Source organism: Phyllobates terribilis, unplaced genomic scaffold (genome assembly GCF_046119375.1).
Source record: "Phyllobates terribilis strain yellow unplaced genomic scaffold, ASM4611937v1 Scaffold_11__3_contigs__length_659146591, whole genome shotgun sequence".
Lineage (NCBI taxonomy): Eukaryota > Metazoa > Chordata > Amphibia > Anura > Dendrobatidae > Phyllobates > Phyllobates terribilis.
In genome coordinates this window covers 274520597-274542875 of record NW_027362771.1, presented here as the reverse complement: position 1 = coordinate 274542875, position 22279 = coordinate 274520597, and the positions used below count along the sequence as shown (strand labels likewise).

Here is a 22279-nt window from a genome sequence, read left to right as displayed (position 1 = left end):
GCCAGAAAAAAATGTGAAAAATGGAGACCCTCTTTCAAGGAGCATTCAGACTTCAGACACAGTACTATGCTGATTGAACATAGGGTATTTGTTTTTCCAGGCGTGTTTCTTCAACTCATTTATTCTAGGGGAAAAGTTTCTGCAACTCTGTGTTTGTTTAATATACAGATTTTATAGGATTAAGTTATGAGCAATATTAATAATATGCATTATTTAATGTATTGCTGTTATTGTTTTCAGATAAGTATCTTTTTGCTGGGACGGCTTCAGATTTCCTTGGAAAAGAAACAACATTTACTCGTTCGCTTGGACCACCCAATGAACATCATTTCATCAGAACAGATAACTCTGATCATTACTGGCTTAATGGTAACATTTTCTTTTTTAGAAACAGCACAATATTAATAAACGTTCACAAAGATAAGGCAATTGAAAAAGCAGTAACTTTTTTTATAACTGTTTTTAAGTGAGTTAAAAGTAAAAAAAATAACAAAGTTGTTAAAAATTCTCCATTTATCCCTTTTTTAGAGTACCTTCAGTATTGAACATTGTACAGAATAGGGCCAAGAAAAAATACTGCCATTTATATGGAAATACTAGGACAATAGGACAATATAGGACTATAAGCTAACTTTAGGACAATAAGCTATTCTTGCTCTTTGTGATAGTATGATCATCCACATCACTGCTAATATAGCAGGTTCATTACATATACATAAGTCCCAAACGCACTGATTGAACAACCTTAAATTACCCTTCTACTATAGCTTCGGCATTAATGGGATTGATGCAAGACAGAATTTGATAGCATGTTGCAGTTATTTCTTAATTCTCTGGTACAACAGCTATGACCTCAGCCACTTACTAAATTAAAGTATTCTAGTGATATCCCATCAAGGACTTTCACGAGACCACCCATTTTATCTGTGTCCGTGCAGCATGGTAGCACAGTGGTTTGCAAAGTTGACTTGCAGTGATGGAGTCCTGGCTTCGAATCTGACCAAGTACATCTGAATGGAGCTGATATGTTATACCCTTATGGGTTTCCTTCAGGTTTTCTCCAATATACCAAATATATTCTTAAATATTATTTGCCATCCTATGAAATTGACACTCGTATGTGTCTAAAATGCTATAGTTTTGTTCTTAAAATAATTATATCACATGGATGACAATTTAATCCCCTTTCCAAAATTGGACATACTGGTTAAAGATGAGCGAATAAATTATAGTGGAATTGAATTCTCTTTGAATTTTACAAAAATCCACCTTCACCAAAATGTATAGTTCACCTTCGCACAGATTCAGCAAAGTGGTGGTTGCTGGTTATTATTTTTATGAACTGTAAAAGGCCAATAAAATGTGAAAAAATCTTTATACTCACAATACCACTCATCTCTTCGGCCCCTCCACATCACCTATCCTGTCCTCGCTGGATCTTCAGGTCACCGCTGCAAAAGGTCATGATGTCATGACTAGAGATGAGGGAAACCGAACTGTAAAGTTCGGGGTTCGTACCGGACACCTAGTGTCCGGTGCTGAACTCCGAACACAGACTTTCCCCGGAAGGCCGTTTTAGTGTTTGGTGTTCATGAAAGAGTTAGAGAGAGAGACTTTTGCAGCCCCTTAGCCCTCACTATGTCCATTTTATAGCACCAAAGTTTAGGTCCCATTGACTTCTGTTGGGTTCAGGTTTGGGTTCAAGTTTGGGTAGAGTTCTGGTATCCAAACCGAACTTTGAACCCGACAAACCCGAACATCCATGGGTCTGCTCATCCCTAATCATGACATCACAGTGTGAGTAGCGACCTTGCACGTCCATAAGCAGAATCATTTTGCATGTGGGATTACAGTGCGAGCGCCAGTAGTCTGCAGATGGTAAGCATTAAGGTGAATATATGGATTTATTTTATTTTTTACATCTTACATCTTAAGTTTAGTATTCACTGGGTTCTGGAGAGAACCTAGAGCACAAGTAATATTATATTTATGTAGAATAACTTCTCCGGGAATCAAATTTCCTGTGAAAATCTGTGTCATCTCTAGTATTGGTACTTCCTGTTTGGGAAGGTGTTCTCATAAATGGACATACCAGTATGTGTGAGCAAAGGAACTATGCGATGACCACATGAGCTTGACAAAATTGACAGCTATGATCCTACTGCAACTACCACAGTCAATGCCAGGACTACTTCTGGCTGTTTATCACAATAAATGTCACAGTCAATAGTAACTGCTGCTTCTAGATAGTTGTAGATAGTTGTGAGAGGGAGCACTCTCTTTAACCTTATTGGCAAACCTGGGCAGCATTTGCTGGGTTACGATGGTGAAACAATTACCTCTGGATCTGCCAGGTATGGGAGCTTTTTTGGCCTTGCCGGGCTCCTATATGAATAAAAGTGACAGGTCTAATGTTTATGTAATACATGAGTATTGTAGTATATTAGATCAGGAATCAGATATTCAGTGTTCAAGTCCCTTAGTGGGAATAAGAAAAAAAAGTAGAAACATATTGTGTTAAAATAATCCCACAAAATAAAGAATAATAAAAAATCTGAAAAATGTTTTTCATGTAAAAACAAAAATAAACCCCCCAAAATACACATATTTGATATTGTTGCATCTGGGACAAACTAAACTATAAAACTGTCACAGTATTTAACTCTTACAGTGATAACATAATAAGAATTAAAAAATCGACAACAATCCCATTTTTTTCATCATGCCATCAAACTGTGGAATAAAACATGGTCATAAAGTCATATGGAAAAATATATGGTATCACTGAAAACGTCAACTCATCTCAAAGATAAAAAAAAAACCTCACTTACCTCTGTCCTTGGAAAAATAAAACAGTTATATCTCTCAGAATATAAACAGATAAACCACTGTTCTAAAATGCTATGGTGGTATACATCTATAGGGCCAAACTCAAGGGGTCCGCAACCAAAAAAAACTATTTAATAAAAAGTGAAATACTGATATATGTTGCAGTGATTCCCTTAAGGTTTGTCCCACTAGTATTACCATTTCTAGTACAAAACCAGCTGAAACGGGAGAGAACAGCTGTTAATTTTTAGCCACAAACAAAGTAGCTGTTAAAAGTACCAAATACCTCTAAACTCTCATACTAGACTGGTTGTACCACTAAACAACAAACTAGTGCATAAAATACACATACAGTATATCTGTGTCTGTAATTGAAAAATATATTCATATAAACAGACTAACCAATGTGGTGTACATAGGTCTCTGAAATTACCTAATATGGGGAGGATGTACCAACAATACCGTTCATGAATGACTTTCAGCAGGCGTTACACTGGGTAGTATTGCCAGCTTATAGACCCAAACTGCTGGTCAAGGGACTATTTCTAACGCATATCTGTTTTTTGCATATCTGCCTCTAATGTATACCTGCCTTCAGTTTTAGGTAATTTCAGTGACCTATGTACACCACATTTATTTTTGGATTGCCTTACGTCACACATTTATTTTGGGATTGCCTTACAAATAATAAATATACACAAAATTCTCGAAAAATTATTTTCTTTTTTAAGTGCCGAGTATATATATTTTAAACATAAAGTACCATGTGTCATGTAAAAACTTTTCCAGAATCAATAGGATGCAAAGAAGAATTCCAGAGTTACTACCACATAAAGTGACATGTCATATTTGAAAAATCTGGCATGCTTGGGAACGCCAAAGCTAGTTGCGACTGGATGGGATTAATAAACTAGATCCAATTGAATAAAATGAATAGTAGTAGACACGATAAAAGGAAAGGTAGTGATGTTATTTAAGAGCAAATAAATCTATTTCTGTACAAAAGAAGCAAAGCAAAACACAACTTCCAGTATAATCTGATTTCTATGTCTTCAAATTATAGGTGCAAAGTTTTTTGGTGCTTATTCCATACCGGACACATATAATCCAGATGATGATAAGATTTACTTTTTCTTTCGGGAAGCATCCCCAGAAGGCAGCGCCTCTGAAAAAACAATATTCTCTCGGGTTGGAAGAGTATGTAAGGTGAGAATGAATAAATTAGGACAGCTTTATGTTATACTATAAAACATAGAATACCTGAAGCAGGTCTTGTTTTGCAAATTTCCTCATGTTATAACGTGAAATAATCACAGGCTATAACAATTTTGCTGATTTATTTGTGCGTCATTAAAATGACAGTGGAAATTTGGCCAAGTCTTGTCTGTAATAAAATAAAGTATAAATATATTTACTAATTGACAAACAAAATATGGTTTTAATGCTTTCACAGCTTGCTCAAATGCATTGTTTGTATTTTATTGAAGTTATATCTGCAGATGCCACACTGAAGCGATACATCTCCACTAGGGATGGGCGGACCGGTGGCAGTTCAGGTTCTGGTACCAGACCCGAACGTTATTTCAAAGTTCGGTTTGGGTACCGAAACAGTAACCGAACTTCAACCGGAACCCGAACCCCATTTAAAATAAAGGTTGCCCGAACTATGAACTCACTCTGTCTCTTTTCACCACGGACTCCGAACACTGCGACGGACTTCCAGAAAAAGTCTGTGTTCGGTGTTCTAACCCAAACAATTAATGTCCGGCACAAACGCCAAACAGTTCTGGTCGGGTTTGCCCTTCTCTAATCTCCACATTATACAACTCCATCACTGGAGTGTCTGTTTAGAGATATTAAAGTGGCAGTGCAACCATGGGACGTACAAATAAAAAAAATGTAATAACACAAGTAGAGAAACGTAGGACAAATTTTAACTCTCATTTATAGCATGCTTCCCCACCATGATTGTTTTTATCAGCTCCTATGTAAGACATTCTTTATGGTGCATTGCACCAATTTTACACCTACTGTAAATTACAAAAAATTTGAACAATGAAGAAGGAATCATTTAGTTTGAGGGCCATTTACAGAGGGTGACAGTCACCCATACAATTGATATAAAGGCGATCGCTTTTGATCATCATCACATGTAAACACGGTCAGTGAGCAAACGATTAGCAATAATTAGCTTAATTATTATTGATCGTATCTTTTACTCTGACTTAAAAATCATTCTTGCATGCTAGTACATTCATCTGTGTTAACAGGTGATGTGTAGGGACGACAATCTAATGCGTTTGTGTAATCATTCGTGCATACTGCCCCACCTGATTATTGCATCATGTAAAATGAGAAATATAAGCTCATATCAATGGCCTATATTGTTGATAGACCCTTATTTATGAGCAGTTCATTAGCCTGTGTGAACGGACCCTTAGATTGCTCTTCCATAAAGGGTTATTCTCCAAAAAACAAGTTATCCGCAATTTATAAAATAGCTTTCTGATCACTTGGGTTCCTTCCCCCTGTTCTGGAGTTCTAGAGCCCCAATCCCAGCAGTCTGTCAGCAATCCTGCAATTGGGGATCTGAACCCCAACAATGGAACTCTCCAGCCCCATTCTGAATGGAGCAGAGGTGTAACGGCTCAGTCTCTGCTCCATTCTTTGTCTAGGGGTCAATGGGACTGCCGATTTCAGCATTCGACTAATTCCAGCAGTTCCAGAGACATGCATGGAGTGGAGCCAAGCATGCACACCTTTGCTCCATTCAGGATGGGGCTGCAGTGACTCACTTTTGAGGTTCCAGAGCTCCAATCTCAAGATCCCTGGGGATCTCAGCGGTTTATTTAGAAATAAACCTTTAAAGGCAACCAGCATTTCTCCTGAGTGTGGTTGGTGGCATGAATCAACACCAAAGTAAGAGGTTGCATTTTATAGTGGATTTCTGGTATATTAAGCCATTTTCAAATAATCTGCTATGATTCTAAGGTAAAGTGGACTTGTCATGTAAAAAAACACTATTAGCCTGCAGATTTGAGGTTAATCTGTAGGTTAATAGCGTTCTGCAACTGCCTGACACCCACATTGAGAGCCCCGCTACCGGGACTACATGAACTCTATTGCTTCCACCAGCCTCATACTTTCAGTCATAGGGTTGGTTCAGGGTGGCTTCAGTCAACGCTCAGTGCTCACTATGTAATGAGCCATGACTGAAGCCGCATCAGTCCACCCCTACGACGGAAAGCCCGTGGTTGTCAGGAGGAATAAAGTTAATTTCCTCCCAGCAGCAGCTTCAGAACGCTATTAGCCTGCAGATACATGTTTCCTTTAAGGTCCGTTTAGATGGGCAGATTTCTTCATATAACTGACAGCCAGTTGACTATATAAAACTCAATAGGTGATCAAAAGGGCTGATACAAACTGGGGACAAAACAATTGTTATATGATCATTTTGTCCCCATACAGTATGCAAATTTTCTGCAGCACATCCCTTGTTTTCATGGATGCACTGTGGCTACAAGGAACTTGTGACTCCGGAAGCCTAAGACTGTCTGTACATTGTATGGAAAGTCAAATTCTTGAGAATTATATAATACTTAATTTCTCCTGGGCTGGTGCTTTAGGGAAATTGTATATTTGCTACTGGATTGCCCCACACATTACCGCTAATTGCTAGGAACAAGCAAATGGACATTCTGCAATTCACCTATTGTTGTGAATCCGTAAATGGGACAAAAAGAGTTTCATGAAAGGCAGTGGTCTTCTTCTCTTTGCACATGCTCCTCTATTTCCACACACATCATCTGGTTTATTAAATAAGTACCGTACTTCATACTACCAGGGTTTCTATATGGTTAGGAAGCGCAAGTATATGTACAAAACCGTCTGAGACGTTATTGATATGATTTGTCGTCTTCACACGTATACATAAAAGATCTTATGCCATACTTTCATTAATATTACCTTTTAACTTTATATTAAAGGAAAAATTCAGTGGCAACCTATACAGTACACTGTTTAATAATTGAAAATGATCCATCACAAATATTGAGCATTTAATTTAGCAGAAAAGCGTTTCAGTAAATTGTCCAAAATTTAAGTCCCTTAATCTGGGCAAATATTTTAATAGGAATCACTTTGCAAGTGAAACATTAAATAGCGAAAAAAGTTTACCCATAAATAGAAATATTCTCTGCTTGTCTTCTCTAATATTATGCCAGTTGTGACTTAAAGCTTTAGACAGAAATGGCTGAAACATCTCTGGCTTTTGGAATTACCTATAATATTATAGTACAGTGATTCCTGTACCAGTAAGTACTGGCCCAATTTCCATTCTTCTGATGCTTTACCCTAAGGGGACAGCGGTTACATAAAACAGTCTGCTTCCTATTTGGTTTAAGGCCTAGAAAATTATAGAAATCTTAGAATAATTTGCCTAGGGACAAACATCTGGTGCTTTACCTACTGAAACCCTGTACAGTAGATTGCAGGAAATCTTCATATATGTCTCCAGTACAGCGTGAAAATATGTGCTGCTGTATATTGAAGTAACGCTTGAAAGAATTATTACAGGGTAGAAAACGGTACTAATTTTGATCTAGTTAGAATCCAAGACACTTTCATAGAGTTTTGTGTATTTAGCACGTTCTCTATGGAAGAGAATATTTTAAGTGAACTTAAACATATTGAATTAATAAACACAGAGTAAGCAAAGCATGACAAAATGAGGCAACGTAAGTGCATTGTCATAAAAATTCCATCCATCTATGACTTCCTGCAAAGAAAGCCGAGAGAAAGCATTCTGACAACTCTAGTATAGAGGCATATTACAGAAAATAAACAGAAATTTCCTAATGTCAAGATACTAATGGAGTTAACCCTATTAGTACCAGTGGCAATCTCAAATAGTACAGTACATCTGCAGATTAAAGTCTGTAGCTTCTGGGTGACAGTCAGGGTAACAACGGGCTCTTAAGAAACACGGCTAACAAGACCTATTCTGTTAAATGCAATATATGGAGAAAATGCTAAACTAACATGAGATACAGAAGTATTTGACTCTGGACCCTGGACACTGGACCTCTTATCAATAGGCTTGGTAAACATTTTTCTGCACTTTATGAATAATGTGTAGGTTGTTGCTTATGACCTTAACTGCTCAGTGACTGAGCCGATTTTAACATTAATGACCATGCCAAATTTTTTAAATCTGACCAGTGTCACTTCATGTGGTAACTCTTGAACGCTTCAATGTTTCCCAGGGATTCAAAGACAGTTTTTTGCGACACATTTTACTCTATGCTATTAGTAAAATTAGGTCGATCTGATTTGCATTTATTTGTGAAAAAATCGGAAATTTGTCAAAAATTTAGAGAAATTTCCAATTGTCAAAATCTTCATCTTTATATCCTTAAACAAATTAGTCACGCTGTACAAAATAATTAATAAATAACCTTTTCTATAAGTCTACTTTACATCTGCATCGTTTTTCAAACTTTTTATTTTGTTAGGATGTTAGAAGGGATAAAAGTTTTGTAGCAATTTCTCATTTTTGCAAGAAATTTACAAAACCTTTTTTTAGGGACCAATTCAGATTTCAATGGACTTTGAGGGGCTTATATATTGGAAACTCCCAAAATGTGATACCATTTTAAAAACCACACACACCTGTCAAAGACTTTAAAACTGCTGTCAAGAAATGTTTTAATGCTTCAGGAGCTACACAGGAATTAATACAAGGTCAAATGAAAAAAAAATTGTAGTTTTTACTCTAAAATGTTGCTTTAGCCCCATTTTTTTAACTTTTACAAGGAATAGCACAAGAAAATGGACACAAATAATTTTTACCTGTTTTTTTCTGAGTGAGCTAATACCCCACATGTTGTCAGAAACCTCTGTTTCGACAAATGGCAGGGCTTGGAAGGGAAGGAGCACCATTTTGGTTGAAATAGATTGTGGGCACCGTGTCGCTTTTGCCCCTAAGGCATTCAAACAGCAGAAAACCCCGACAAGTGACCCCATTTTGGAAACTACACTGCCCAGGTATTTTATCCAGGGGTCTAGTGAGCATTTTGAATTCACAGGTACTACATAGAATTTGATAATATTAGATAGTCATATTGAAAATTTTCTTTTTTTTTTCATGAAAATGTTGCTTTAGTCCCAAATTTTTCACTTTTGCAAGAGGTAACATAAAAAAGTGTACTGCAAAGTTTCTAACCCACTTTATTCTGAGCGTGGCGATATCCCACATGTACTTAAAAAGTTCTGTTTGGACACACGGCAGGGTTTGGAAGGGAAGCAGCAACATTTGGTATTTGGAATGTATATTTGGCTGGAGGTACCAAAACAGCAGAAACTCCCACAAGTAACCCCATTTTGGAAACTAGACCCTAAAAAGAATTCATCTAGGGGTGTGTTAAGCTTTTTGAACCATAGGTGCTGAACAGAACCAGAAGCTTTTTCTGCTAAAATTAAGTTTTAAATTCAAAATTTTCACAATGAATAATAGGAAAAAATGGACCCAATAATTTGTTATGCAATTTCTTCCGAACACAAAGATACCCCATATGTGGTCAAAAATTGCTGCTTGAGCACATGGCAGGGCTTGGAAAAGAAAGAGCGCCATTTGATTTTTGGAACAGAGTAAATTTGTCAATAGATTGTGAATGCCATGTTGCATTTTCAGAGCCTCTGACATGCCAAAACAGCAGAAATCTCCAACAAGTGACCCCATTTTGGTAACTAGACCCCTCAAGGAATTCATCTAAGGGTGTACTGAGCATTTTTAACCTACTTGTGATTCATAAAACTTTATTACATTTAGTTGTATAAAGAAAAAATATTTTTTTCCCACTAAAATATGATAGCACCAAATTTATAATTTCAAAAGGGGTAATAGGAGAAAATGGACCCCATAATTTGTTGTGCAATTTTTACTGAATGTGGAAATACCCCATATGTGGTTATACACTACCGTTTGAGCACACGACAGGGATCAAATGGGAAAGAGCGCTACTTGGCTTTTAGAACGTAAATTGTGTTTAAACAAATTGTGGGCTCCATTAGCAGAGACCCTAAGGTGACAAAACAGTAGAAACCCCCAAGGTGACCCCATATTGGAAATGTCCACTGCTTTAGTATTTCATCCAAGGGTGTAGTAAGTATTTTGAACTCACAGGTGTCTCACATAATTTTATACCATTGGGAAGTGGAAATATAACAATTTTCTGGTAAAAAGTTAGTTTTTTATTTTTTGCTAATTTTTTACTTACACATGGGATAATAGGTGAAATTGGACCTCAAAATTTATTGCACAATTTCTCCTGAACGCATTGATGCCCCATATGTTGTCAAAAACTACTATTTGGCCACACGTCAGGGCTGAAAAGGAAGGAGTGCTATTTGGCCTTTAGAGCCTTGAATTGTTTGTGGGTGGGCGAAGTTTGGGGAGTCCCTAATGTGCCAGAACAGTAGAAAACCCCCAAAAGTGACTCTATTGTAGAAATTGTACCTCTCAATGAATTTGTTTACGGCTGCAGTGACTATTTTGTAATATCCACACCAGGCTTTTTTTCTGGAGAATTGCAAATATGCCAGTTTAGTGCCCGTACATCATGCCCCCCCATAGTGCAGTGCCCCATATATTTTAGCTCCCCCATTTATTGTACACTGCTTATGCTTCTGGAGACTTGCGCCTAGTAAATTGTTAAGTGCGCTTTCCTCGCTACAATAATGCCAAACATGTGGCCGCTTACTACGGTTTAGGCACAGTGGGGCTCTGAAGGAGGGGGGATTTGGATTTGGGAATGCACATTTCCCTGGATCTTATTTGGGTTTTAGCTGTGTCACTTTTCCAGAGTCTTTGTTCTACCAGTAATGTGAGAACCTCCTATATTTCCAGTGACAGATGATGGACATGAGTGGGGGCTGTTTTTTTGTGTAATAAGTTAGGGTTTTTGCTGGTAACACTTTGGGGTACATAACATTTTTTGATCACTTTCCATATAAGGTCGGGATCACATATTTGTGTTCTACACCTAGCATTTACGTCAGGCTTTTTGTGTAAATCCCACAAAAATGCGATTCAGACAAACTGCTGATGGAACCGCTAACTACAGTATAATGAGGCAGATGGAGACATTTTGGACTTTTTTTGCCGTCCATCTTTTTAGGCATTCACAGAACGTTGATCGACCACACTTGTGCGCTAAAAAGATATGACGCGCCCCTGGGCCTGTGTCGCGCTGCGCTGCGCACGCGGGAGCCTACCCGGAGCCGGATCAGTGGAGGGTTGTAGTCTCGTGGCGGTGACCCGGTCCGTGCCCAGGGAGTCAAACTAGACGGCAGTCTATTAGTAGTAAATAGTTGATGACTACGCCACCCGTTGAGAGCAGCCAGGGAGCTGCTGCTGCAGGGCAGACCGCTGAGGCCGGTGGTAGGATTGTGCAGCTAGATGGTATAACCCCCAACGGGAGGGGTATGGCCTCAGGGCAGCAGATGTGGATGATGGGGGTAGCAGGAACCACTCAGAGACGGTGCGGTGTAATTCAGGGTCTTTACTGGTAACAACGATAGACCCTCCCGGAGTACTTGCTAGTGAACGGGGCCTGGTCAGTCCTTGAGCAGATGGGATCTCCCCTGGCCAGGCGTAGTTGTAGGCCTCCCAAACTGACTGTACTCTTCTGGCTACCTTGCTAGAAGCTGATGTAAGTAGCCCACGTCCCTGAGTGTACCGTGTGGTGCTCACCCGTATGGCCGGTGACTCGGGGCCTTCTAATGGCTTCCGCTCCACGATGGCGGTGCTGGTCCCACGCGTGTGACCGTGCCTTCGGGCTTCTGGGCCAGGGGACCTGAAATCCCCTGCCTGACGGATTCTGCTGCTGGGTAGGAGTTAGTCCCCACAGCCTCGGACTCCGGGTCCGGTAAAGAATCTTCTTAGTCAGGGCAAGCTCTGCAGCTGCCAGCCCCTGACTCCTTGTAACTCTGCTGTTTCCTCCTATGCTGTCTCTACTTCTTCTCTTCTTCTACTCACTCACCCTGCCTCAGCCCCAGGTTTATATAGGGGAAGTTCTTCCCCTCCCAAGACTGGGCAGGAGGTGTGGCATGCACAGGATCCCTGACTAAAGGACCTCCCACCTGCTCTCAGACATAACATTACGTTACTGTGGCAACCAGACCCCTGGGGTGTCACATTCCCCCCTAGTAAAATTTAGTACTCCGGGACTAAACACATTTAGAAAACATAACAAGGCAAAACATTAATAATACAATAAGAAAACACACAAAGATGGTTACGGCGTGTCCGCAACCGGGTGCAGTCTCTGAAGAAAGCAAGGTGTCCATTTCACCAACACAGGGAGACGTAACCAGGTAGGGGTCTGTTCTACCCCGAGTCCTTGACAGTCTTTAGTCCATCCTGGGTTACGCTCCAACTATATACAAGGATTCCCGGTAAATCCACCAAGGATTCCTAAAAACAACTAGAAATACAAAATTACACACAAGCAACTATAGACAGGTAAACATTATAAAATAGCTTAAACATTTAGATCCTCCAACGTGCGGGTAACTGGCCTCTAGTGGCCCTAGTGGACCTACGGAGCTGACTGTCTGGCCCTGAACTACAGGGTGTAGGAGCTGTCAAGGGTAAACTGGGCAGCTGTCTACCGGCTCTTTGTCTCACTAGGGGTACGGCAGGCTCACTATAAGCAGAGGGTTGATTCTCCTGTTCTACTTGTGTGGAGTCTTCTGCCTCCTGGACCGGCTGTTCTTCCAGCTCTACCCGTTGCTCCGTAGGTTCTTGGGATGATGGTTGGAGGAAGGTGAGTACGGGTACCACAACTGCACCATTGACTTGAGTCCAAGACCGAGGGAAGTCCCCGAGCACGGTACTAACCATATCTTCCCTTTCTCCCACGGGTCGATGGTCTTCTTGTTCCTCTTCAGGGTTCCTCAGTTGTTCGGGACACTTCTTCAGGTGGTCCCGGGATACAATGGCTGTGGTTTCCCCTCCGTCTTTACTGATGGTACAGACCTTCGGGTTCTCGTGGCTTGAGGGCAGTACGGTGTACGGGTCCTTCTCCCACTGGTCATCCAACTTGTGGAGCCGTCTTTTCCTCTTCAAGACCTGCTCTCCGGGTACCAGGGGAACAGCGGGAGCATACTGGTTGTAAGTCTTCTCTTGTCTTTCCCTAGCCTGACAGAGACTTCGCTCCACGCTCTCCTGTACTCTCCGGTACTGCTGCTGCCTCTCTGTGTCCCAGTCTGTTTCTGGTGAAGTCTCCTCAGGTGTCAGGACTCCCATTTCCAGGTCAACAGGTAACTTACCAGGTCTCGCCCTCATTAGGTAAGCCGGGGTACAGTTGGTGGAACCTACCGGGATGTGGTTGTATAGGTCCACCAGATCGGGCAACTTCTCAGGCCACAGACTGCGTTCTTCCAGGGGCAATGTTTTTAGAAGATCCATTACCACCTGGTTCATTTTTTCACAAAGTCCATTAGTTTGCGGATGGTAGGGTGTCGTCCTTATCTTCCGGCAGCCATACAGATTGCAGAATTCCTGGAAGACCTCCGCTTCAAAGGCAGGTCCCTGGTCCGTCAGCACTTGGTCCGGGTACCCGTGTGGACGGCAGAAGTGCTGCTGGAAGGCCCTAGCTGCTGTTTGAGCCGTTAAGTCCTTGACGGGGACGACAACCAAGAACCGGGAGTAATGATCCACGATGGTTAACGCGTAGACGTAGCCACTTCTGCTTGGGGTCAGTTTTACATGATCCAAGGCTACCAGTTCCAACGGTTGCCGGGTGACGATGGACTGCAGGGGAGTCTTCTGGCTGGCCCGGTCCTTCCTTCTCAGATTGCACGGGCCACAGTCTCTGCACCACTTCTCGATGGTTCCCCTCATGCCTACCCAGTGGAACCGCTCGCGCAGCAGGAACTCCAGCTTTTTCCACCCGAAGTGTCCAGCTCCGTCGTGGTATGCCTCCATCACCATGGCTGCGTCTCTTCGGGGCACCACTACTTGCCAGAGTAGTTCATGCGTCCGGGAGTTGACCATTCTGCGGCACAACTTCCCCTTGTAAAGGAATAGTCGACTCTTCTCCGCCCATAGTTGTTTGGCTTCCTCCGGAGCGTCTGGTTCAAGGCGAGCCTCCGGCCGAGTCAGCATCTCCTTCACCAGTCGGACGGCAGGGTCGCTGTCTTGCGTTTCCGCCCAGTTGTAGTGGGGTAAGGGGTTCAACGTAGCAGCCTGCTTACCCCTTACCCGGTGGGAATACTGGATAGTCCCATGACGGTGGAACGCAGGGAGTTCAACTTCTTCCAGTCCCTCCGGATCTTCTCCTTCGTCCGGCAGGTTGGGCATCCTGGACAGGGCGTCCGCGTTAGTATTGGAGCGTCCTGCCCGGTATTTGATTGTGAACTCGTAGTTGGACAGACGGGCCATCCACCTCTGCTCCAGGGCACCGAGTCTTGCCGTGTCCAGGTGTGTCAACGGGTTGTTATCCGTGTATACGGTGAACCGGGAAGAAGCGAGGTAATGCCTAAAGCGCTCGGTGACTGCCCATACCACGGCCAGGAACTCTAGCTTAAATGAGCTGTAATTTTCGGGGTTCCTTTCGGTGGGTCGCAGTTTTCGGCTGGCATAGGAGATTACTCGTTCTCTCCCCTGCTGAATCTGGGACAGTACGGCTCCTAGCCCGATGTTACTGGCGTCGGTGTAGAGGATGAAGGGCTGGCTATAGTCCGGGTACGCCAAGATTTCATCCCCCGTGAGGGCCATCTTCAGCTGGCGGAAGGACTCTTCTTCTAGCTTTTCCCATTTGAAGGGCGGCTTCTGGTTCTTGGCCTTCCGGGACTGGCCTATCAGGAGGTCCTGCATAGGTGCTGCCTTTTTGGTGAAACCGGGAATAAACCTTCGGTAGTAGCCTACCAACCCTAGGAACTGCCGCACTTCTTTTACGCTGGAGGGGCTTGGCCATCCCTTAATTGCGGTGATCTTATCGGGGTCGGGAGCCACTCCGTCAGCGCTCACCACGTGTCCCAGGTATTGCACCTTTGGTTTCAGGAGGTGACACTTGGAGGGTTTCACCTTTAGGCCGTAACTCGCCAGAGCTTCGAACACCTCCGCCAGGTGTTTCAGGTGGTCCTCATAAGTTTTGGAGTATACGATGACATCGTCCAGGTACAACAGGACCGTCTCGAAGTTTCTGTGGCCCAGACAGCACTCCATTAATCGTTGGAAGGTTCCTGGGGCGTTGCAGAGTCCGAACGGCATGCAGGTGAACTCGCTAAGTCCCATCGGGGTGGTGAATGCGGTCTTCTCCCGGTCCGCCTCTGCTACAGGAACCTGCCAGTACCCGCTAGTGAGATCCAAGGTAGAGAAGAAGTTAGCAGATCTTAAAGCAGCCAATGACTCCTCTATCCTTGGTAAGGGGTACGCATCCTTGTGTGTGATACGGTTGATTTTCCGGTAATCTACACACATCCTCATGGTGTTGTCTTTCTTTTTGACTAAAACTAATGGGGCTGCCCAGGGGCTACAGCTATCCCGGATTACCCCAGCCTCCTTCATGTCTCTAAGCATCCCCTTGGCGTGTTGGTAATGTGCAGGGGGTACGGGTCGATACCTCTCTTTTATGGGAGGATGATCTCCCGTGGGGATGCGGTGTTCTACCCCCTTGACTCGCCCGAAGTCTAACGGGTGTTTACTAAACACTCTCTCATACTCTTGAACCACCCGATAGACTCCTTGTTTCTGATGTGAGGGAGTGGAGTCAGTACCCAGATGTAGTTGCTGACACCAGTCCTCCATGTCTTTCTTAGAGCCGTTACCTTCCTCCGGGTGAGATGGAGGCAAGGGTTCCACAGATTGTATAGAATTTTGATTAGTGGTATATAATTTGGCTAGCGTGGCATACCGGGGCAGGTACACTTCCCTCTCCCCGATATTTATTATGCGAACGGGCACCCTCCCATGGCGTACATTGACCACCCCCCGTGCTGTCAAAATGGTGGGCCTACTGTCTGAGTAAACTGGTTCTACCATTGCCTGGTAATCTCTACCTCTCAGACCAATAGCTGCCCGGCACCAAATCATCATTTCACTTTTTGGGGGCATGGCAATAGGAAAAGGGTCACACATTCTTACGCTACCAATCTCACCGCCGGAGAGTTCCACTCGTTGCCGTTGCATCAGTGCCCGGATCTCTTTCTGGAGCACCCGCTGCTCGCCGGAGCTGGCGTTCTTGGCAACCTGCTGTAAAAGGAAAATCACCTCTGCAAGACAATTTTCAATTACGTTAGTTCCTAGAGTTATTTTTGGGTGACTCTCATGTTTATCAATATCTACAATGATCAGTCCCTGTGCGGCCAGTTCGACTCTACCGATTTTGAGGGTCACCTCTTTAAATCCGATCTGTGGCACGGGCTGGCCATTGCTGGCGATGATACTCAAGTCGTCGTCAGGGTAGCGGGTAATATCCGAGTCATTCCAGTACTGCTTGAAGAGCACGTACGGGATGGTGGTGACCTGTGACCCGGTATCCAGTAGGGCACTCATGGGAATGCCATCCAGTACCACAGGCAAGACTGGACGTCCTCCCACATATCTGTCGCGCCAGTTCGATGGGCCTGGTGATCTTTTTCCTGGGGGTTGGCCCTCTACCCCAGGTTGTGCCCGTTTAAAGAACAGTACCTTTCCATATGTCCGGGTTGATTGCAGCGGCGGCAGATGGGTCGTCCGTCCTCGCTGTATCGGTCACTGGGTCTTCCTCTGGCCGGTGGGGTCCTCCTTGGTCGACGCCACGGGATGTCCTCCGGTCCGGATGCCAGCTGGATCTTCCCTGGGGTGGAAACCTGTAAAGACTGCACAGTTCGGGTTAGCGCAGCAACGCTCTTAACTAGCTCTTGGACCTGATGGTGTAGGTCTGGAGCCGGGTCATTGTCCAAAGCCTGCGCATGAGCTCCCACAGGCCCTGTCGACAAGGGCGCCGCCTCCTGGTGGTAAGTGATAGCTGGGCGCCTGTGGGTCACAACGCCACCCGGTGCTGGTTCTCGGAGCACCCGGATAGCTCTATCCTTGAACTGTGCAAAGTCCAGATGGGGATCCTGTAAGGCCATTGCCCGCAACTGGGTTCGGTGGGCATTGCAATATAAACCCTCTATAAATTGTTCAGTCAACAGCCTGTCCTCGTTTCCCACCCCATCAGGGTCGGTGTGCTTTATGGCCCTCAGGGCCTCTTGTAGGTTTAGTGCATAGTCCCTTATACTCTCATGCGCTCGCTGCTTGCACCCGTAGAATCTAAGCTTGATCTCGGCTGAGGTGCGGGTATCGAAGGTGTCCCTCAGCCGGGTTAGTATCTCTGCGACAGTCCTCCTCCCAGGTGGCCAAGATTTTACTTCTCTTTTGGCTGCCCCGGTTAGTTGGGCCACCAGGATGCTCACTTTTTGCTCTTCTGTGAGGGGGTACACCTGGAAGAGGCTATCCAGCTTTTCTCTAAAGTCATGCAGGGTATGTGACTCCCCTGAGTACTGGGGTAGCCAAGCTGCTCCCGGGATATAGGGCATGGTGAAGGGCATAACTGCAGCAGCGGTAGCGCTGGCGGGGGTTGAGGCAGTGAAGCTCTCCTCCGTATCCGACATCTTCCTCCCCCCTAGTGGACCGTGGCCTACCTTGCGATGATCCTCTTCCGTAGGCCGCGGCTCCGCAGTGGATCGTCAGGGTTGAGGACCTTCCGTCGCGCTCCTGTGACGTCGGCGTCTGCTGGGCTCCTTCCAGGACCTTACGCAACGTCCGGACGTGAGGCGGGGCTTCAGTTCTCGCGCGCTTTCGGAGTCCACGCCCCTCTTCTTCCCGCGCGGCGTCCTCAAGATGGCGTCCAATGGCGGGAAAACTCCACGGATGGCGGGAAGAAGGTCGAAGATGGCGCCGGATGGCGGGAAAACTTCGCGGATGGCGGGAAGAAGGTAGAAGATGGCGCCGGATGGCGGGAAACCTCCACGGATAGCGGGAATCTTCACCACTGGTAAGTTTGAACAGTCTTTGCTTTTCAGGCACGCAGTACCCGGTGGTTGCGGGCACGAAATCCTGCCGACTACGCCAAAGTTGACGCGCCCCTGGGCCTGTGTCGCGCTGCGCTGCGCACGCGGGAGCCTACCCGGAGCCGGATCAGTGGAGGGTTGTAGTCTCGTGGCGGTGACCCGGTCCGTGCCCAGGGAGTCAAACTAGACGGCAGTCTATTAGTAGTAAATAGTTGATGACTACGCCACCCGTTGAGAGCAGCCAGGGAGCTGCTGCTGCAGGGCAGACCGCTGAGGCCGGTGGTAGGATTGTGCAGCTAGATGGTATAACCCCCAACGGGAGGGGTATGGCCTCAGGGCAGCAGATGTGGATGATGGGGGTAGCAGGAACCACTCAGAGACGGTGCGGTGTAATTCAGGGTCTTTACTGGTAACAACGATAGACCCTCCCGGAGTACTTGCTAGTGAACGGGGCCTGGTCAGTCCTTGAGCAGATGGGATCTCCCCTGGCCAGGCGTAGTTGTAGGCCTCCCAAACTGACTGTACTTTTCTGGCTACCTTGCTAGAAGCTGATGTAAGTAGCCCACGTCCCTGAGTGTACCGTGTGGTGCTCACCCGTATGGCCGGTGACTCGGGGCCTTCTAATGGCTTCCGCTCCACGATGGCGGTGCTGGTCCCACGCAAGTGACCGTGCCTTCGGGCTTCTGGGCCAGGGGACCTGAAATCCCCTGCCTGACGGATTCTGCTGCTGGGTAGGAGTTAGTCCCCACAGCCTCGGACTCCGGGTCCGGTAAAGAATCTTCTTAGTCAGGGCAAGCTCTGCAGCTGCCAGCCCCTGACTCCTTGTAACTCTGCTGTTTCCTCCTATGCTGTCTCTACTTCTTCTCTTCTTCTACTCACTCACCCTGCCTCAGCCCCAGGTTTATATAGGGGAAGTTCTTCCCCTCCCAAGACTGGGCAGGAGGTGTGGCATGCACAGGATCCCTGACTAAAGGACCTCCCACCTGCTCTCAGACATAACATTACGTTACTGTGGCAACCAGACCCCTGGGGTGTCACAGATACTTAATATGATGTGACACCGACGAAACAGAGACCACATGGAGTGCAAAGTGACTCCATCTGCCTCATTATAGTGAGTGGTTCTGTAGGGGGTTTTGTCTAAATCACGTTTTTTGGGATTTACACAGAAACCCCGACGTCATTGCTCAGCATGGAGCACAGGATAAATGTGAGAAGGGCCTTGTTCCGATTTTTGGGAAGCAGAATGAACATATAGACAGCAGTACAAGAAAAGTTTCTGTTTTTTGTTTTTGCGCAGATCATCGTGCGGTATAAGTTATAAGGCGGCTTTATTCTTCGGGTCGGTTTGGATTACAGCGATACCATATTTATTTATTTTTTGTTTTACTTAATCACACAGTAAAAATGCTTTTTTATAAAAAATAATTTTTTTGTTGCCATATTCTGAGAGCTGTCACTTTTTTCTTTTTTGGCAAACAGCTGTATGAGGGCTTATTTTGGTTATTTTTTGCTGTTATTCTGGGGTACATAATGTTTTTTCGATGACTTTTTTCAGATTTTTTAGATGCAGAATTAACAATAACCAGCAATTCAATTATTGTTTTTTATTTTTTGCGCCGTTCACCAGGCGGTAAAAGTGATAAGACCGATTTGTTCACCGGGTCAGTACGATTACTGCGATACCAGATTTATTTATTTTTTTAAGCTTTGCTACTTTTACACACTGAAAATGATATTTTATAAAAATGTATTTGTTTTTGCATCGTCATATTCTGAGAGCTGTACTTTTTTTTTATCTTAGGTACACTTCAACTGTGAGAGACAGAGTCTAAAAATAAAAAACAGAAAATCACATTGTATGACTTTTAAATAATGAAATTGCATTTTATTGCATGAAATAAGTATTTGATCATCTACCAACCACCAAGAATTCTGGCTCTCACAGACCTGTTAGTTTTTCTTTAAGAAGCCCTCCTACTCTGCACTCATTACTTGTATTAATTGCACCTGTTTGAACTCATTACCTGTATAAAAGACACCTGTCTATACAATCAATCACACTCCAACCTCTCTACTATGGCCAAGACCAAAGAGCTGTCTAAGGACACCAGGTACAAAATTGTAGACCTGCATAAGGCTGGGATGGGCTACAGGGCAATAGGGAAGCAGCTTCTTAAGAAATCAACAACTGTTGGTGCAGTTATTAGAAAATGGAAGAAACACAAGATGACTGTTAATTTTCCTCGGTCTGGGGCTCCATGCAAAATCTCACCTCGTGGAGTAAGGATAATTCTGAGAAAGGTCAGGAATCATCACAGAACTACACAGGAGGACCTGGTCAATGACCTGAAGAGATCTGGAACCACAGTCTCAAACATTACCATTAGTAACACACTATGTCATCATGGATTAAAATCCTGTAGGGTATGCAAGGTACCCCTGCTCATGCCAGCACATGTCCAGGCCCATTTGAAGTTCATCAATGATCATCTGGATGTTCCAGAGGAGGCATGGGAGAAGGTCATGTGGTCATATGAGATCAAAATAGATCTTTTTATTATCAACTCCACTCGCCGTGTTTGGAAGAAGAAGAAGGATGAGTACAACCTCAAGAACATTGTCCCAACTGTGAAGCATGGTGGGGGGAAACATCATACTTTGGAGGTGCTTTTCTGTAAAGGGGAAAAGATAACTGAAAAGTATTGAAGGGAGGATGGATGGGGTCATGTATCGCGAGATTTTGGGCAACAACCTCCTTCCCTCAGTAAGAGCATTGAAGATGCGTTGTGGCTGGGTCTTCCAGCATGACAATGACCTGAAACACACAGCCAGGGCAGCTAAGGAGTGGCTCCATAAGCAGCATTTTAAAGGTCCTCTAGTGGTCTAGCCAGTCTCTAGACCTGAACCCAATAGAAAATCTTTGGAGGGAGCTGAAACTCAATGTTGCCCAGCAATAGCCCTGAAACCTGAAAGATCTGGATATCTTTATGGAGGAGTGGGCCAAAATCCCTGCTGCAGTGTGTGCAAATGGTAATGAACTACAGGAAACATCTGACCTCTGTAGTTGCAAACAAAGATTTCTGTACCAAATATCAAGTTCTGTTTTTCTATTGTATCAAGTATTTATTTCATGCAATAAAATGACAATTAATTATGTAAAAATCATAGAATGTGATTTTCTGGATTTTTTTTTAGAGTCTGCTCTCATAGGTGAAATGTACCTACGATAAATGAACAAAGGAGAAATCTAAAACATCAATTCTTTTAGGTACTTTTGCACTCAGTTTTTCCAAGAATTTGGAGGGGAAGTTGTTTCAAAGATCTTGGAGAAATAACTACAGCGTTTCTGTAAATGTAGGCTTCTGCAAATCCTTCTGTCTCTTCATGTAATCTGAGACAGACTTGATGATGTTGAGTTCAGGGCTCTTTGGGGGATATATCACTTTCAAGACTCCTTGGTTTACTTTACACTGGAGATAGTTCTTAATGACATGGACTGCATATTTGGGACAATTCACCAGCAATAAAATACATTTGGAACCAAATGGCTCCCTGATTGTAGTGCTAGGTGGAAAAGTATCTACCTGTATTTCTCTGCATTGAGGACACCAAAAATGGGCAACATTGAGGACCTATATAAATTGGTTGGCCAAGGAAATTAGGGCAGCAGATGAAAAACACATCATGCAGTGCTATCAACTCAGAGCTGGCAGTAACAAGTGGGAAACATGTACAGTACACCCATCTAATGTTCGGAGAAGTTTAATCAGAACTGGTCTTCATGGGCAGTATAATAGTGAGTGTCTGCAGGTACCTGTGAAGCATGATGGAGGTTCCTTGCAAATTTATGGCTGCATTTCTGTAAATGAAGTTGGGGATTTAATCAGCTTAATTGATGTCCTTTTTGCTAGAGACGAACGAACCTGAACGTAAAAGTTCTGGGTTCGTACCTGACCATTAGTGCCTTGTGCTGGACGCCAAACACGCACTTCTCCCGGAACTCCGTTGCAACGTTTGGAGTTTCAGGGAAAGTCCATTGCAGAGAGAGATTTTCCAGCTCTAAAATCCAGGTCCCCATTGTTTTCAGTGGTTTTTGGGTTCTGGTTCAAGTTCGCGTACAGTTCTGGTACCTGAACTGTGGAATGAAGTTCGATTCAGGTACCAAAACCCGAACTTCCACCGGTCCGCTCATCCCTATGGTCTTTGCTGAGAAATATAGGCAGATACTTATCCATCTTGCAAAACGATCAGGGAGGTTGCTGATTGACTCCAAATTTAATCTAGAGTAGGATGACAACTCCAAATATAAAACCAATGTCATTAAGGACTATCTTCAGCATAAAGAAGAATAAGCTGTCCTGGAAGTAATAATATGGCCCTTAGATCTCAATCTCATTATCTGTTT

General features: G+C 44.0%; 1 protein-coding gene across 7 annotated transcripts in view; it reads left to right on the top strand.

The window, feature by feature from the left end:
* Positions 1 to 22279, top strand: part of SEMA3D (semaphorin 3D) — a 306858-nt gene that overhangs the window by 169047 nt on the left and 115532 nt on the right. For all 7 annotated transcript variants that reach the window (XM_073652332.1, XM_073652335.1, XM_073652334.1 and 4 more), the window contains 2 exons: positions 241 to 369; positions 3893 to 4035. In XM_073652332.1, the coding sequence (XP_073508433.1) occupies positions 241 to 369; positions 3893 to 4035 (272 nt within the window). The remainder of the gene's footprint in view (positions 1 to 240; positions 370 to 3892; positions 4036 to 22279) is intronic.